This window comes from Oryctolagus cuniculus, chromosome 10 (genome assembly GCF_964237555.1).
Source record: "Oryctolagus cuniculus chromosome 10, mOryCun1.1, whole genome shotgun sequence".
Taxonomy (NCBI): domain Eukaryota; kingdom Metazoa; phylum Chordata; class Mammalia; order Lagomorpha; family Leporidae; genus Oryctolagus; species Oryctolagus cuniculus.
In genome coordinates, this window is record NC_091441.1 from 102474889 (window position 1) to 102490851 (window position 15963).

At 56.5% G+C, this 15963-nt stretch overlaps 2 protein-coding genes across 5 annotated transcripts in view; one reads left to right on the top strand and one right to left on the bottom strand.

The window, feature by feature from the left end:
- FYCO1 (FYVE and coiled-coil domain autophagy adaptor 1) overlaps positions 1-15963 on the top strand; it is a 78985-nt gene that overhangs the window by 46268 nt on the left and 16754 nt on the right. For all 3 annotated transcript variants that reach the window (XM_008260514.4, XM_008260515.4, XM_002713251.5), the window contains exon 15: positions 12490-12585. In XM_008260514.4, coding sequence (XP_008258736.3) covers positions 12490-12585 — 96 coding nt within the window. The remainder of the gene's footprint in view (positions 1-12489; positions 12586-15963) is intronic.
- Positions 1286-5974, bottom strand: CXCR6 (C-X-C motif chemokine receptor 6). Of its 2 annotated transcripts, none has more exons than XM_008260513.4 (2): positions 5755-5974; positions 1286-3084 (listed from the first exon to the last, which is right to left on the bottom strand). In XM_008260513.4, the coding sequence occupies exons 1-2, from the start codon at positions 5917-5919 to the stop codon at positions 2041-2043; spliced, it is 1209 nt and encodes a 402-aa protein (XP_008258735.3). In that variant the 5' UTR covers positions 5920-5974; the 3' UTR covers positions 1286-2040. The 2 variants fall into 2 exon arrangements, with proteins under 2 accessions (XP_008258735.3, XP_069907041.1); XM_070050940.1 differs by lacking the exon at positions 5755-5974 and adding an exon at positions 4178-4309.

Sequence of the window (15963 nt, forward strand, 5' to 3'; positions counted from 1 at the left end):
CCCAGCAGCTGTCCTCTGAGAACGCCGTGGCCAGGAAGACCCCAAGTATAGCCCATGGAGTGTACTGTTCTCGCCTCCCAAGCACCTGAAAGGGAGGGCTGTCTTCAACCCGTGGTGTGGGTGGGGCCCTGGGGAGGCTGTGGCACTTGCCCAGAGAGGTGCACAGGGGCAGGGCGGGGGCATCTCCAAGCTCAGTCTGAGTGTTCTGAGCCCTGCCTCCCAGTCCCTCACGCTTCTTCCTGTGCAGAGCCCGCAGCCGTGTCTACTTCTCCCTTCCCACAAGGACCTCTGCGTCCAGGGCTGGGACAGTGTCAGGCAAGCCAGGGACTGGCGGCCCCTCTGTATGCAAGGCTTCACATTCAGGTGGATGTGCAAAGGCAGGGGGACAGAAGCCCTCTTGGAAGCCAGGGAGAGGAAGGTCCGTCGTGTCAGCCCTCTCACCCTGCAGTGGGCAGGCGCCGTTGTTTGAGGAAGCACTTGGTGGCCCCTGTGGCCTGAGTCCAGTGAGGAGAGGTCCCAGTGGGGGCATGTCAGTGACCTCTGGGGTGGTGCCCCAGATCTGGAGGGCCCTGCAGGGCCTGGCCTGTGCTCGGCTGGCCCAGGGTACACTGGCCTGCCATGCCCCTCGGGAAGGCACTCAGCAGACCCTCCCTCACCTACTGACCTGCAGGGCTGGCCTAGAGGGCTTACCTTTTTTCCAGATCTGTAAGAATGAACAGCTGCTGCCATTTTGGAAACCCCTTACCCAGGGTGCAAACTGTGCCGGGGACTTTGTCTGCACCTCTGAGGTCCCCTGCACACCAGCTGTGAGCGGTGGGTTCTGCTATGATCCAGGTGACGCCAAAGAGAAAGGAAACAGCTGGTCAGAGGTTTAGCGACTCGCTCAGGGCTTCCCACCCAGGGGGCGGCAGGGATTCCACCCGGGTCTCTTGCCCACCCAAGCCCCCAAACCACACAGTTAAGCCCGATGGGGCCTGCCTCCCTGGGCATTCTGCTTAGCTGTTGCCCGTTGTTTCTCCATAGTGGGGGAATGATTTGGGGATGCATGAACCTACGGAGCACCTTCAAGCTTGTTGAACAGAAGTCTGCCATTTCAAGCAACCCCTCATCCCGTGGCCCTGTCACAGAAGTCAGGCAAGGGTGGCCCCTGTTGTGGGCCTGGGACTGGAAACCACAGTGAACGAGCGGGGCAGTGATCTTTACTTCCTCCCAGCCCAGAAGTGACTTGTTGCTAGATTCCAGACATGTCACCCTGGAGGAAAATGCACACGAGGGACAAGCAGTGTAGAGACTCGTAAAAAGTGTTTATTTTCTGGTCATGGAACGTATGCTGTTTGGCGTGGGGGGTGAGGGGGCAGGCACTGAAAAGTTCATCTTTAAGGGAGCAGAGGCACCCAAGAAGCCAATCCGAAAGCGCTGCTTGGATGCATTGGCCTCGATCTCAGTTTCTCACGTTTTTCTAGCGTGCCGTGGCCTTCTGGATTTGTTTAGGCAATCCGATTTGTTTAGCCTCTTTATAGTCCCTGGTGCTGGTCCTTCCAATGTCAGTCAGAGGGAACACATCTCGCATCACCCTGTACGAAAGTCAGACCCCCAGTGAGCAGAGCCTGATCTCGTTTCCGCAGGGTGCCTGGTGAGGGAGGTGGGAGCCGTGAGGACAAGCCCTTCTCATCTCCACTGCTTGCCCAGGAGACAGAAGGGTCCTCATCTCCCCTGACCCTCAACAGCTTTGTCGACTGTATTCCTATCTGTGACCTTCAGTCCCACTCAAGGAGTACCTGAGACCATAGACTTGTCACACGGCATCCCCTTGTTATCACCATTCTTGGGGTGGAGGAAGGAAAGCCCTTAAAAATTGTAGAGCCCCTTGGAGGTTCCAGGAGAGAACAGAGTATGTTCGCGTCTGAGAAGCCGCCTTCTAAGCTAGCCGGTGTTTGGTTTCTTCCCCGTGGGAATGCACAAGCTGTAAACAAAGCCTTCTTCATCACGTCCAGGAAGCACAGCCGTGCTCAGGAAGTTCCGGAGGTGCATCTCCTCGGCCTACAGCTGGAACATGCTGGTGGCCTCCGCGTGGTGGGACGCAGAGCACGTCTTGGAATTGTCCTCAGAAGACTTCATTTGACTTGCAACCCCCAGGTAAGGGAGGCAGCCAGCGTCCTTCACAAGCTTCAGGAAGTTCTTGCGGAACTTGAGGCCGACAAAGGCGTAGAGCACAGGGTTCAGGCAGGCCCTCAGGTACGCGACGGCCTCCGTCACCACGACGACGTAACTGAAGTGGGTCATGGCGTGGTACTCCCAGCTCGTGCTCCGGATGAGCTTCACCAGGTTGAACGGCATCTGGGTCAGCAGGAACACGGCCACTACCAGGAAGATGATCTTGAGAGACTTGTGCTTCCGGAAGCCGCGAGCCCGAAGCAGGGTCCTGATAATGACCGAGTAGCAGACAATCATGGCGAACAGTGGCAGGAAGAAGCCCAGAGCCATCTGGGTGGCAAGAACCATGGTGGAAATCTTCTCGTTGCGGTAGTCACAGACGTGCTTGTCGAGGTCTAGGACACTGCCGTAGATCATCTGCGGCAGAGAAACCAGGAAGGAGGCCACCCAGATGAACACGCAGATGGCTTTGCCCCAGCTCCTCCGCGCGGCCTGCTGGTTGTAGGCCTTGGTGGCCTGAACCACTGCAAGGAAGCGATCCACGGTGATGCAGGTGAGGGTGAGCATGGACGTGTAGAAGTTTATGGCGTAGATGCCCAGCAGGGTCCTGCACATGAGCTCGCCAAAGACCCACTCGTGGAGGCCTGCGTAGGCCCAGAAGGGCAGAGTGCAGACGAAGACCAGGTCGGCCAGGGGCAGGTTCATCAGGAACACGTCTGTCAGGCTCTTCAGCTTCTGGTAGAAGATGTAGATGACCAGCACCAGGGAGTTGCCTATCAGGCCGCAGGTGAACACCGCCAGGTACACGCAGGGCACGAAGACCTTCCTGAAGCGTAAGAAGCACTCTTGCTCCTGGCTGCTGTCTGTGGAGTTGAAGAAGCCAGGGTCGGAGTACTCGTCCTCCATCGTGGTGGCTCCTCCGACAAACACCTGTGAGCCAAAGCCCAGCAGTTAGGCTTGGGGCAGAGGGAGGCACCCCCTTCCCACTGCTGTGCACAGTAACAGCACTGCAGAGTCCCCTGGAGACAGCCGTGCCTTGGGAAATGACTGCAGCCGGGTGAGGGACTCTTTTTGCCTTAAAATTCTCAGGGTCTCACCCTTCCTGGAGAGAGCTCACAGGAGACCCCCACGCACATTCTATTGAACATTCTGTTGAACTCGTTTTTCAGAGCAGAAGCCACCACGCTGGCCAGTGGACTCACCTGTCTTCACCTTCCCACGCCTCACAGCAGGTGCCCACTCACCTCTGGCCCTCTTCTGTTAAACTCTGAAGGCCAAGGCAGTGCCCCTTCCAGGACCCGCCCCCCTGTCGAAGGTCCCCGGGGAGCAGGGGTATATGGGGGTGACCAGGACTCCTGGGCCTGGGAGGGGGGCAGTCCTTGCCTTTTCTTCCTCCCAGTTGCCTCGATTTACGAAGGCCACTCACTGATGGGGAAACAAGTGCTAGCAGAGCCCAGGCTGCCCAGCAGGTGGCTGACGACTGTCATGGCCAGGGAAGGGGCCGTTCTGTTCCTGTCCTAGCCCATACTTTGCCCTTTATCGTCTGTCACCATTACCACATTCTCCCATCAGAGCCTCGTATCCTGAAGACTCTTTCATCTCCAGGAATCTCTTACAAGGTAGATTTCCCAGGAAGGGAATATTGCCTTAGCTTTTGTGATGAGCAGGCTAGGCGTTAGGGGTCTCTTAACAATGGAGAACCCCAGTGAAGCAGGACATCAGATGGGTGGGCTATACTTGACCTTAGCCAAAAGGCCGCGAAGCCATGAGCTGGGCTTGCAGCAGAGACCCAGTGGCTGGCTGTCTTGGCCAGGGCTCTGGCCCCGCAAGGCTCTCTGTCCCCTCTGACCACACAGGACACAGGGTGATGTAACCTGTGACAGAGGTGCAGGGGCAGCTGTGGCCACCTTGCCTCTGACCTGCAGATACTCAGCACCCAAAGGCTCATTTCCAGGGACCCGGGGCCCTGTCTCATCAGCACCTCAGAGAACTGTTTGAAGAACAGCAGGAGTTTGGACGGTACCTCTGCGAAGTCCAGCAGAGTTGGAATATTGACTGCCCAGACGAGAGTGAGCTTGTCTGGCCTTTCGCGTCCTCTCAGAGACTGTGTAGCTGAGAACAGTGGCGGCGCTGCTGCTGCTGCCTGCCTCCGTCTCTGCTGAGGACCTGCCCTTTGGGGCACCGCTCGTCACTGAGCAGCCCCTGCACCCTGAGCGCGAGGTGCTAGATCTGCCAGGGTGATAGGGCAGCCGGCAGGCTCTGGCCCATAGCTGTCTGAGGCATGGAGTAAGTAGGGCAGACGATGCGGTGGGTGTGTTATTACTTCACACAAGAACAAAAACATCTTGTTATCGTTTCAAATCTGAAACTGGTAGCTTTGCTTTTCTCGAGAGGCATGTCCAGCTGTCCATTATTGCCGAACTCACTCTGACCTTTCTTTGTAGCATCCTGTTCCGCCTGTAGCTGGGCCCTCACCCCCGCACTGCACGTTCAACACAAAAAGCCCATGCAGATTCCTTTGTGGTAATTGATCAACTTACATTAACAGATTGAGGCTGGACAGTTCTAGGCAGATAAAGTATTAAAAGTCACTTTGCCTTACAGAAAAGATTAAAATAATGTATTTCTTTTTTTTTCTATAATCAAAATCCTATGTTGATTTCTGAAAATAAAATAATAACCTACAACTTTGGAAGTGGCATAAAAGTTATAATAAATAAACAATGAAGCAACTTATAATTCAGACATAAAATAGAATATGACTGAAACATTTAGGATTTGCTTTTAACTTGAAAAATGTAGTACATTTAAATTGTGCAAGACAATGAAACACAAAGTAAATATGCAAAATAAGTATTACCTGTTACTATTTTAGATAATAGATGGTTTTGAACTCTTTCAGTCATAAACCTCTAAGATTCTCACTGTGAGAATCTCATAAACCATTCAGACCTTCCCTCAGAAATACGACCCGGATCCAGGGAAAACGTGCATTTTCCATGAGCTTTTCCAGTGTCCCCTGGAGTCTATACACAAACGCCCATGGCCCCGGGGCTCATGAGAACCCTGGACTCCCTCTGCTGTGCATTCTGGGGACCCTGGTTTAAGAATGCATGGTAAACTATTAGAATTTTGACTCTTCAAAAGCATAGAAAAATGACCAGACGTCATCCACAGCCGGCCTGCGGCTGGTGGAATTATGGCCAACTTATTTCCTCCCCTCCGTGCTATTTTTCTGTAGTTTCCAAAGTTTCTCCAGCAGTCTGTTACTATATATTGTTTAGAAAAAGTGAAGTCAGCTGTGCTCACAGCTTGTCTTGCAGAGTGGAAAAGAAAGGAAAACGGAGATTATTCAGTGAGCAAATCTCGGCAGTGACTCCCGACTCCCTGGGCGGCTCTGCCGGCCCCGTTGCCTTCAGCGCCATCAGCGCCATCAGCTTTCCCACCAGTGGCAGGGATGGATTTTGAACCGAGAGCAGCTGAGCACTGTAGCCTGCCCGTTTTACCCTGTGCTTTGCTGCAGGCGTGAGGCTGGGAACCCTGGCCGTGCCTGGGGTCAGTCCTCTGTCTTCAGCATGAGGGGGAAGAGAAATGACTCACCAGCAGAGGCGCCTTGGCCGTGGTTCCAGAGATGAGCTTGCTCACGAGGCCACTGCCACCTCCACTCCTGTGATGTGGGCCAGGTTTCCGCCGAGTGTTTAAGAGCCCTCGGCTGGTTGCTCTGCAGACCCACGCCACCCGCATCCTGTAGCTCAGAATCCACATGACCAGCCTGCAGCTGCGTACTCGGGGGCCCAGAGATCCCGACAGTCCTCCTCTCCTCGTTTGGAGCTTATTCTCTCGGGCCCTGAGAGGGTTTTGTTTGTAAACCAGGGGGAGCAGTGAGTAGGGTTGGCTCTGGCAGTCCCCTGACGACAGGGGCATTTGTCTCTTAAGATTATTTCATTTGCTAGCCATGCATCTCTTTGGAACTGTTTGGGGCTGGGCCAGTGCAAGGTGTACACTGTGGGCTGGGGTCTGTGTGTGCACGCACTCCCACATACCTGGTCCTCTGACCTGCAGAGTGAGAATACTGAGGACCATAGCTGAAATTACAGCCTCATGTGTGCACAGCTGATAGCCAACTGGCATTTGGAAGATAGAAACTCAGGGCTCCATCAGGGCCAGACCAAAGGATCAGGGGCGTCTGGGTGACAGGTGTGCCATAGGGCCTGGGCAGCCCCACCTACAGGAGGTAGGAAACATGTTTCTGCCAGGGGCCATTTGGAACATGGATTCACAGGCCATACAACATTATCACCCTAAAAATTATCCTGCTCTAGATTTACTGAGTTTCCAGGCCCTCCAGCAGTTGGGTTGGTAGGCCCAGACCAAATGATCTCACAGGACTTCCATGGCCCGTGGCTGGATGCTCCCCACCCCTGTGACCTAAACCGTCACCTCTCAGGCGCCTTGGCAGCAGGGACCCTCCCATCCTGGAGGGAATCGTCCAGATACCTGGGGTGTGCTCCACCCTGGGAGTCTCCCAGATTAACTCTAGTGATTCGTCTCCGTGAGCCAGTGTAGTAACTCACCAGCAGGGCAAGAATCAGAGCGATGTCTGCCTGAGCCACCTTCCCCAGCCGCTCCTGGTGGAGAGGGCCCTGGGTAGAGGTGTGGACTCTGTGTCCGCCAGAAGCAGCTGCCCACCTGCCCGCGTGTCGGACCTCCCTCCCCTGCCTGGCACTCCTCATCAGATGCTTCCCCCAGTGCTGCCACTGTGCCCACCTGCTGGGCACACCTTGGGTGCGGCTCTTCCTCAGGGCAGGAGTCAGGGACTGGGACTGGGGGCAGGAGCAGCCCCAGGACCTAGAAACTGACACCGGTTTTACCACGAGCCGGGCCCTGGGCTGGATTGCTCCCTCGAGTAAGCAGGAGGTCCGATGAAGAGCTTGCCCGGGGGGAGGGCACACGGGGTCTGTGCTGACTGCAAAGCCAGGGCCCTACTCTTCTGAGGACAGAGCTGCCCAGGGGCCTGGTAAGCGGTCTAAAGCCCTCTGGTGGGTTTCAGGCCTTTGTTGAGTGAACTCATGCAGATGATCTTTTACTACAAACTCATATGAGTGGGTGGAGCGTTCGTTAAGAGCAGGAGCCACGAGGCTGCTGGAATACCTCTCAGCGGACAGGTGGCCACAGGAAGGTCGGGTGATGGACTTGAGAGGACAGAGTGGACCAAGGCACCAGCCCTCTGAAAGAGACCTTAGAGCAAGCCTGCCTGACGAGTTGGGATCTTTACGCTCTGGAGGAGGCTATTGCAAGGAGAAGCCAACCGTGAAGTTCAGGCCAAGCCTATTGCGTAGTAGAGCGGCCTGAGGCTTATCAGACTCTCAGCCATGCTCCTCTCGGCAGTTCCTTGTGCGCCACGGGGGGAACAGAGACGCGTGCCTGCTGCTTGCCCTGGCTGCAGGCTGTGTGGGAATGTGTGTGTCTGAGAACCTGGCATCCTAGCACAGAAGACTTGCAGCAAAGCTCAGGGGACTGAGCCACTCAGTTGGTTTGGGGGCCAGAGTTCTGTGTCAGCACTTCAAGTGTGGATAGGGCAGCCAAAGAGCCACCTCTCCAGCTGCATTTGCTTCTGAGGAATTGAAGTGTTAAGCAGTCACATGTGGCTCGTGGTGACTGCGTTGTGGAGTGCAGCTGAAGGCTTGTCCAGTTGGCCAGAGATGACTCGGAGGGAGGCTGAGCTGGAGGCCTGGAGGCGCCCTGGGAGCCAGGTGCAGCCACACCTGTCCCTGTGCTGGGTTGGCGAGGACAGGTAGACGGAGCCCTTGGGAAGGACCCTCAGCAAGATGGTGGGGGAACTTCCTGGGGGCCTCTCTGTTCTCAGCCACAGTCCAGACAGGCTGGGCACCTGCCCCCAGGCCCTCTGCAGGCCCGGAGTTGTACAGTGATGAAATGAAAAACAAGTGACAGAGAGGCACTAGGCTTTCCAGCTCCTGCCATGAGCCCTCACCCAGAGAGGCGTGGATTGCTGGACTGCAGACCCTGGGCGTCATGCTGTTTGTTTGCCTCATTAACCTCACAGTTCTCAAGTGGAGCGTTGGTTATGTCCTCCTTGGGGGGCATCTGAGACAAAGACAACCCCTTCCTGTGAGGCACATCACTCAGACAGCTATGGAGCAGCACGTGTGTGCACGGCAGGGTGCCTGGGAGCACCTGGACACCTCCCCCAGGGGACGAGCAATCGCTGGACCTGCGTGCGTGCTCAAGAGAGGCTCCGGGACAGCGACTCAGCAGGAAAAGGTGGCCTGCATCAGCTGTCCGAGGCCACCATCAGCTGTGGCAGGTCCCATGGCAGAGCAGGAGCGGGCAGGAGTCACTTGTGAGCAGAGTTGATCCACCTTTCTGAGAAAACTGACTTCAGTGCAGGTGGAGGAAGTGGCTGTAGTGGGAGCCAGGGTGCCCTCTAGTGGCTGTGCTTTTGATGCCCATCATGATGGTTTTTTTAATCCCTTGACATTCTCTAACAATTGTTGAAACATTTTCTACTGCGTCCTGCAGTAAGAGATGCACTCCACCTGACTACCTAGGTGTGCATGTGTGTACACATAATTTTTTTTAAGGTTTATTTATTTGAAAGGCAGAGTTACAGAGAGGCAGAGGCATGGGCGGAGGGGAGGGGAGGTCTTTCATTCACTGACTCACTCCTCAGAGGGCCCCAAGGGCCAGAATGGGGCGATCCAAAGCCAGGATCCAGGAGCTTCTTCGGGTCTCCCACGTGGGTGCAGGGGCCCAAGCACGTGGACCATCTTCCACTGCTTTCCCAGGCCACAGCAGAGAGCTGGATCGGAAGCGGAGCAGCGGGGACTTGAATCGGTGCCCATATGGGATGCCAGGACTGCAGGAGGCGGGTGTACCCGCTATACCACAGAGCTCCCCCTTTTTTACAAATATTTTATTTATTTGAGAGGCAGAGTTACAGAGAGAGGGAATATATTAAATCTTATCAACAGAGAAAGAAACCCTCTCCGGGGGCTGCTGACATGAGCTATTACCAGAGAAATTGCAGGGTTCTTGTCTTCGCGCAAGAAAGAATTCAGGCGTGAGACAGAGAGTAGTGGGAGGTAAAATAGCAAGGTTTATTAGGGAAGGGACATCCGTAAGGACGGATGGGCACCTCTCCAGACAGGACCTGAGAGAGTGCAGTTGCTCGGACTGAGGGGCAGGGGTGGGGGGGCGAGGTTATATGGTTGAGTAGAGAGAATACACCTGGTCAGACCAGGCGGGCGGCTCAGCAGAGAGGCAGAGGGCTGAGCGCGATGTGTACACATAATTTAGAAAGGCTTCATAAAATAATATTTATCCTTGCAGCTTGCAATGTATTATCACATTGACGTTTTCTGTTCTGTCTCTCTCACTGTTGGTCATAACCTACTCAGTTGCTTCACAGCCCACTGAATGGGCAGTGACCCACAACTTCATCCTTTGGGAAGATATCCCTGTCCCTAATCATCACATCTGAGACCGCATCACCTACCCATCCACCCAGGGCCTGGGGAGGCTACCCTGGTTACCCAGAGGAAGACAGGGCTGGTCTGTCATTGTGAGGCCAGAGGAGGGGGAGGAAGAGGAAGAGGGGACTACAGACCAGGGGCACCGTTTATCCTAAATAGGGGAAATGGGGAGAAGCAACTGCAGTTTTCCATGTTTCTTGTCCTGCCCTGTGTCGTGTCTCGTTTATGGTATGTGCACTTGGGACTAGGATGGAAGCAAGTGAGATGAGGCCGCCCTGCATGGCCAAGGAGCTCGTGGCCAAGGGGGATGTAAGACCCAGAGGCAGGGGCTGACCTGCAGTACTGGGATCCCATATGGGCACCGCTTCAAGTCCCAGCTGCCCCACTTTTGATCCAGTTCCCTGCTAATGTGCCTGGGAAAGCAGCAGAAGATGACCCAAGTGCTAGAGCCCCTGTACCCATGAGGGAGACCCAGGAGAAGCTTCTGGCTTCTGGCTTTGGCCTGGCCCAGCTTGGCTGCTGTGGCCATTTGGGGAGTGAACAAACCAGCAGATGGTTTGTTCTCTCTCTCTTTTTCTCTCTTTCCTTCTCTCTCTCTCTGTAACTCTGCCTTTCAAATAAATAAAACACATCCTTAAAATAAAAAAGACCCAGAGGCAGATGAGTAAGGCCACTGAGACCAGGGCTGTGACATCGGTGTGCACAGGGTGCAGGAAGGAGTGTGGGCTGGGGGCTTGGAGGGTGGGAACAGGCTGCAGATGCTCTGTGTCATCTCGGAGCCTCAGCCACCAGTCACCTTCAAGCATGGGCCCTTGGGGTGGTGCTGTTGCTGCAGGTGCACCGGGTGTTACACAGATGTTCCTGGATGCCCGAATGGGACTTCTGGGGATCCTGCTGACTGAGCAAAGAGCCTCAGCCCTCAGACCCAGCACAGGGACGCCCTGCGCTGTGGTGTGAGTGCTCCCCCCTGTGGCAGGATGGAGCATCTCACCCCCACGTCTGTGCACCTGGCATTGAAACGCCAGCAGCAGTGCCTGCAGCTGCACTCCCCAGCAGAAGCTCCGCAAGCATTGAGGCGGCTCCCCTGCCCTCTCCTTTGCATCCCTGACCTCCCACAGATGTGCAGGTCCCAGACTCACAGGGGCTCTGGGCTCCGTGATCTGGCAGTTCACTAAGGAAGCCGTGGAACCCTTCTGCAGCACGGCCATCCCCGGTCAGCCACCCTCACAGTGCACCCGCTTCCCAGCACGAGTCATGGCCGCAGTCCAGACGGAGCCTCGCGCGGTACCTGAGCGGCTGTGAAGGAGGAGGGCCGTCTCGGCTCGTGCCCAGGGCGCCTGCTGCTGGCCGGCTGCCCTGCCTGTGCTGCTGCACCTGACGCGCCCTGGTCTGCCTCGGTGGTGGGCGAGGGCCCTTCCTGTGTCTAGTGCAGTGCCTAACCCAGCACGGGCACGCGTTCATATCTCAGGGAGCTCTCCGCAGCTGGGGGCAGGTCAGGAGTGAATTCCCATGGTGCCCAGGGGCTGTAGAGGGCAGGTGAGGCTGGAGTAAACATACCTGAGGCCAGGCTGGCAAGAGCCCAGGGATTGGCTGGGCAAGAGGAACCCAGAGGAACCCAGGAGGAACTGGGTGTGGCACGGGGGGGCACATTGTATCCTACCCTCGGGACTCTTGGGGGGAGCTCTCCAGGGCTGTTGGGAAGGGGGTTGTTGCACCATTTTGGGAAGAGGCATTGCTGGTTGGGAGGTTGTCCTCATTAAGTCCTTCATGTGGGCAAGCCAGTTTTCCTCTTTGGCAGATAGGGAGTGGCGCTGGCTGGTCCTTGAAATTGCATGAGCCACTGGCCAAGCTCCCTGGGGCCCTGCCCGGCAGGGAGAGCCCAAGCGACAGTCAGAGCCTCCACTTCCGGCTCCAGCCCTGTGTCCAAGAACATCCTGGGCCTCTGGGCCTCACCAGTAAGGATTAGCGAGTCAGCAGGTGCTGAGGTGTTCCATAGGCAAATAAATACAGAACACGCAAGGTAGAATTTCAGAGGCTCCTGACTGCAGTGTGTGGTGGAGCCTTGGTCTGCCGCGCGGGGCACAGTGTAGGGGACTCGCCTCCCTGGCACTGATGTCCCCTGGAACACAGCTGGGGCCCTGTGGCGTGGCCGTACAGTAGTTCCCCTCCCCCGTCCATGGTTCTGCTTTCCCCAGTTCACTTACCTGCCCTCAGCAGGGTCCACAAACACTACATGAAAACACTAGAAGGGAACTTGGCAACTGCGAAATCGCACGCCATTCTGGATGAAGGTGGAGAGCTCAGTGCTCTCGGTGGTTTCGGGCACCAGTGAGGCCTGGGAACGTGTCCCCGCTGACAGGGGGCTGCTGCTGTCTCTGCTCATCAGATAGGGCTGAGAGGGAAGGAGGAGACGGACTTCAGCTCTGCCCACGTTGTGCTTAGCCCTGTCCCCTCACCGCCCTCCTGACCCTAACCACTGCCTACCCCCTCAGCCCCGGGCACCTGTTTCCTGTTCCTGTGGCGAGGCAGAGCAGGGCAGGCGTCTCCGTCATGGGCTGGCACTGAGGATCAGGTGCTGGTAACCTGGCCTGTGGCAGTAGCTCAGCCGGCGCTTTGTGTTTCTGCTCACGCTGTCCCCTACCCCCAGGGAAGACAGTCGCTGCAGCAGCCCCTGTGCCTCCCACCTCCTGTGGAGTCTGCCGGGGCCTCGGGCACGGTCTCCATGGTGTGAGGGTCACACATGCGTTCTGAGGGGCTGCGGGACACCAGGGCTGTGGGTGTCAGGTACGGAAGCTGGTGTGCTGGGTGGCTGACGGCTGTGTTCTCTTTTAAAACATTTCAGGGACACCACGTCCAACTCGCTCACCCCTGAGGACACGGAGGATGCGCCCGTGGGGCAGGACGTGGAGATCTGCCTGCTCAAGTCCGGCGAGCTCATGTAAGTGGCAGCCGCCCTTCCCGGCCGAGGCCGGAACGTGGCACCCACAGCGCCCCCATCCGGGCTTGGCTTTTCCTCAGGTAGAATGTCTATAGTTAAGATTCACAGTCCCTAGCACACTGTGCCTCGGTGTTGACAGGTCACCGCCACACTTAAGATGCAGACCAGTTCCGCCGCCCTGAAAAGTTCCCTGGGCCCCGGGTAGCCATCGCTGTCCTACTGCAGGCGACACTGGTTTTCCTGCTGTGAGAACAGTGCGTTTGCATTGTAGCAGGCAGGGCACAGGGACGTGAGCAGACCAGGCTGCGGCCCTCCAGGCTTCTCTGCACGTAGATTCGTCCCTCGGGATCCTCTGGGAGTTGGTTCCAGGACTCCCCACGGGTGCCAAAACCTGCAGCGTTCAAGTCCCTTGTAGAAGATGGTGCAGCGTTTGCACATAAGCTGTTCACATGGTCCTGCGTGCCTTGAGTCACCTCTGGCTGACTTACAGCACCTAGCACAGTGTGAATGCCATGTAAATAGTCGCCGTCCTGTATTGCTCAGGGAATATTGATAAAGAACAAGTCTGTACCTGTTCAGTACAGGTGCAGTGTTTAAAAGTTATTTACTCAAGAAGCAGAGAGCTAGAGGCAACAAAAGACCCTCCTTCACTGCTGATTCCCTCCCCACGCCCACAGTAGCCGGGGCTCGGTCAGGCCAAAGCCAGGAGCTCAGAACTCTACCCTGCAGTCTCCCACCTGGGAGCAGGACCCCAGCTACTTGAGCCGTCACTGCTGCCTCCCAGGGCGCACAGTAGCAGGGAGCTGGAACAGGGAGGAGAGCTGGGACTCAAACCCAGGCACTCCAGCGTGGGGCGTGGGCGTGCTCCAAATGCCTACCCCCATGCAGTTTTGTAAAGAAGAATTCTGGCCCGCCTGTAGTTGATTGAGGCCACAGAGGTGGAAGCCCTGGATATGGAGGCCAGACCCTATCTATACATAATTTCTTTTTTTTTTTTTAAGAGATTTATGTATTTGAAAGGCAGAGTTACAGAGATGCAGAGGCAGAGAGACAGAGAGAGAGATCTTCCATCCACTGGTTCACTCCCCAGTTAGCCACCATGGCCAGAGCTGTGCCAATCCGAAGCCAGGAGCCAGGAGCTTCTTCCCATTCTCCCACGTGGATGCAAAGGCCCAAGGACTTAGGCCATCTTCCACTGCTTTCCCAGGCCATAGCAGAGAGCTGGATCAGAAGTGAAGCAGCCTGGACTTGAACCAGCGCCCATAAGGGATGCTGGCATTGCAGGCGGTGGCTTTACCCACTACACCACAGCACCAGCCCCATCATAATTTCTTGATATAGACAACTACTCTGCAACTGAATCTGCAGTCTTTGTACATTGGTTGTTGCATGTGTGTTCCCATGTCATGGGTTTCTCCAGTGTTGTGTGCAGTGGCTGCACACGAGTCATCAGGTGGATTCGCTCACAGGTGTTTCTTCACACCCTACTGGGTGCCAAGCCCTGCCTTGGGTGTTCAGAGCACATCGTGAACAAAACAGATAAAAGCAGGGGTGATGGACTGAGCAGCAGCACAGGTAGACATGTGGCATGTACTTTGTTTCAGGTGGTGCTTCCTAAGGCAGAGACCGGACCAAGAGTAGGATAAGAGGAGAGGCGTTTGCAGTTTTAAATAGGGTGTCACCGAGGACATGAGGTGTGAAAGAGAAGGAGTTGCCAGCCAGTGTCTGAAGGGAGAGCATTCCAGGCAGCCAGCCAGCCAGTGCAAAGGCCTGAAGCTGGCACAGTGAAGGCCACAGCAGAGACCGAGGGAGGCATAGTCGGAGAGGGAACACAGGGCCCTGTTTTCCGCTGTGAGGGCTTTGGCTTTTAGTCTGGGGGGATGGGGAGCCCAAAAACTAGGTTTGGAGCAGAACAGTGACGTGGTGTGATCTCTTTGTGGACAGGGAGCACCGTGGTTGTCCTGTGGGCAGAGGCGGTGGGGGCAGCAGTGGGGAGAGCGGTTCGGAGGGGTGGAAGCACCCCTGCTTCCTCCAGCCAGATGACAGCCAAGAGAGCGCAGGGGTGAGGTCAGACATTGGGAAGGTGGCGCCGCAGCACCTCCTGCAGGATCCGAGTAGATGCGGTGTTGAGCCAGTTCTCCTGTGATCCCTGGGCCCTGCTTGTCAGACCCCGCACTGAATTACAGGTCAGTCCACACAGGAGGAATTGGACTGCTCACCCGCCCACTAGCTGAGGGTGTGAGGGAAGGTGGGGTGTCGTTTACTCTTTCTGGGGAGCAGCTTGGCTGCAGGAGGCACCGGAAGTGCACGCGCTCTGCCTTCCCTTCAGCCCCAGGGACTTGTGTCGCAGTGTGCGCTCAGGAAATGGTGGATGCGCGCAGAGGAACGCGCGCTCGGGAAATAGTGATGGACGCGCGCAGGCAGAGGGGCGCGCGCTCGGGAAATAGTGATGGACGCGCGCAGGCAGAGGGGCGCGCGCTCGGGAAATAGTGATGGGTGCGCGCAGGCAGAGGAACGCGCTCGGGGAAATAGTGATGGATGCGCGCAGGCAGAGGGGCGCGCTCGGGGAAATGGTGATGGACGCGCGCAGGCAGAGGAGCGCGCTCGGGGAAATGGTGATGGGTGCGCGCAGGCAGAGGGGCGCGCTCGGGGAAATGGTGATGGGTGCGCGCAGGCAGAGGGGCGCGCTCGGGGAAATGGTGATGGGTGCGCGCAGGCAGAGGGGCGCGCGCTCGGGAAATAGTGATGGACGCGCGCAGGCAGAGGAACGCGCGCTCGGGGAAATAGTGATGGACGCGCGCAGGCAGAGGAACGCGCTCTCGGGAAATAGTGATGGGTGCGCGCAGGCAGAGGAGAGGCTCTCAGGAAATGGTGACTGGACGCACACAGAGCGCCCAGGGCGTTCCTCCAGCGCTGCTCGCAGCAGCAGCAGTTAGCGGCCATCAAAGCGAACGTGGCTCACCGCGAAACGGTGTTGAATACCATCCATGCGTTTCTGTGGGGGCTCCCAGGCTCCCGTTCCTTAGCCTGTTGGTGCGGGGGCTCCACTGCTGAAAGCAGCCCCCCTCACTCTGCTCTGGGTTTCTCGTCTCACCGCTGGGTTCAGCAAAATTGTTGAGGGACATTTTGTCAGACAATTCACAGTTGGCCGTTCCTTCCTTTCACAAAATGGTGCCTTCCTCTGGCCTCCGTGTGAGGTGGGCAGTACGCCGACATTCAAATGAGCGCTCCTTCGTAGGGAACACATCGTTTCTCTCGGGCGCCTCCGGGACTTTTTTCTTTGTCTTCTGTTTGCAGAGGTATAATTCTTTTCTCTTTTCAAGATTTATTTTGTTTATTTGAGAGGTAGAGTTACAGAGAGATGGAGAGACAGAGAGA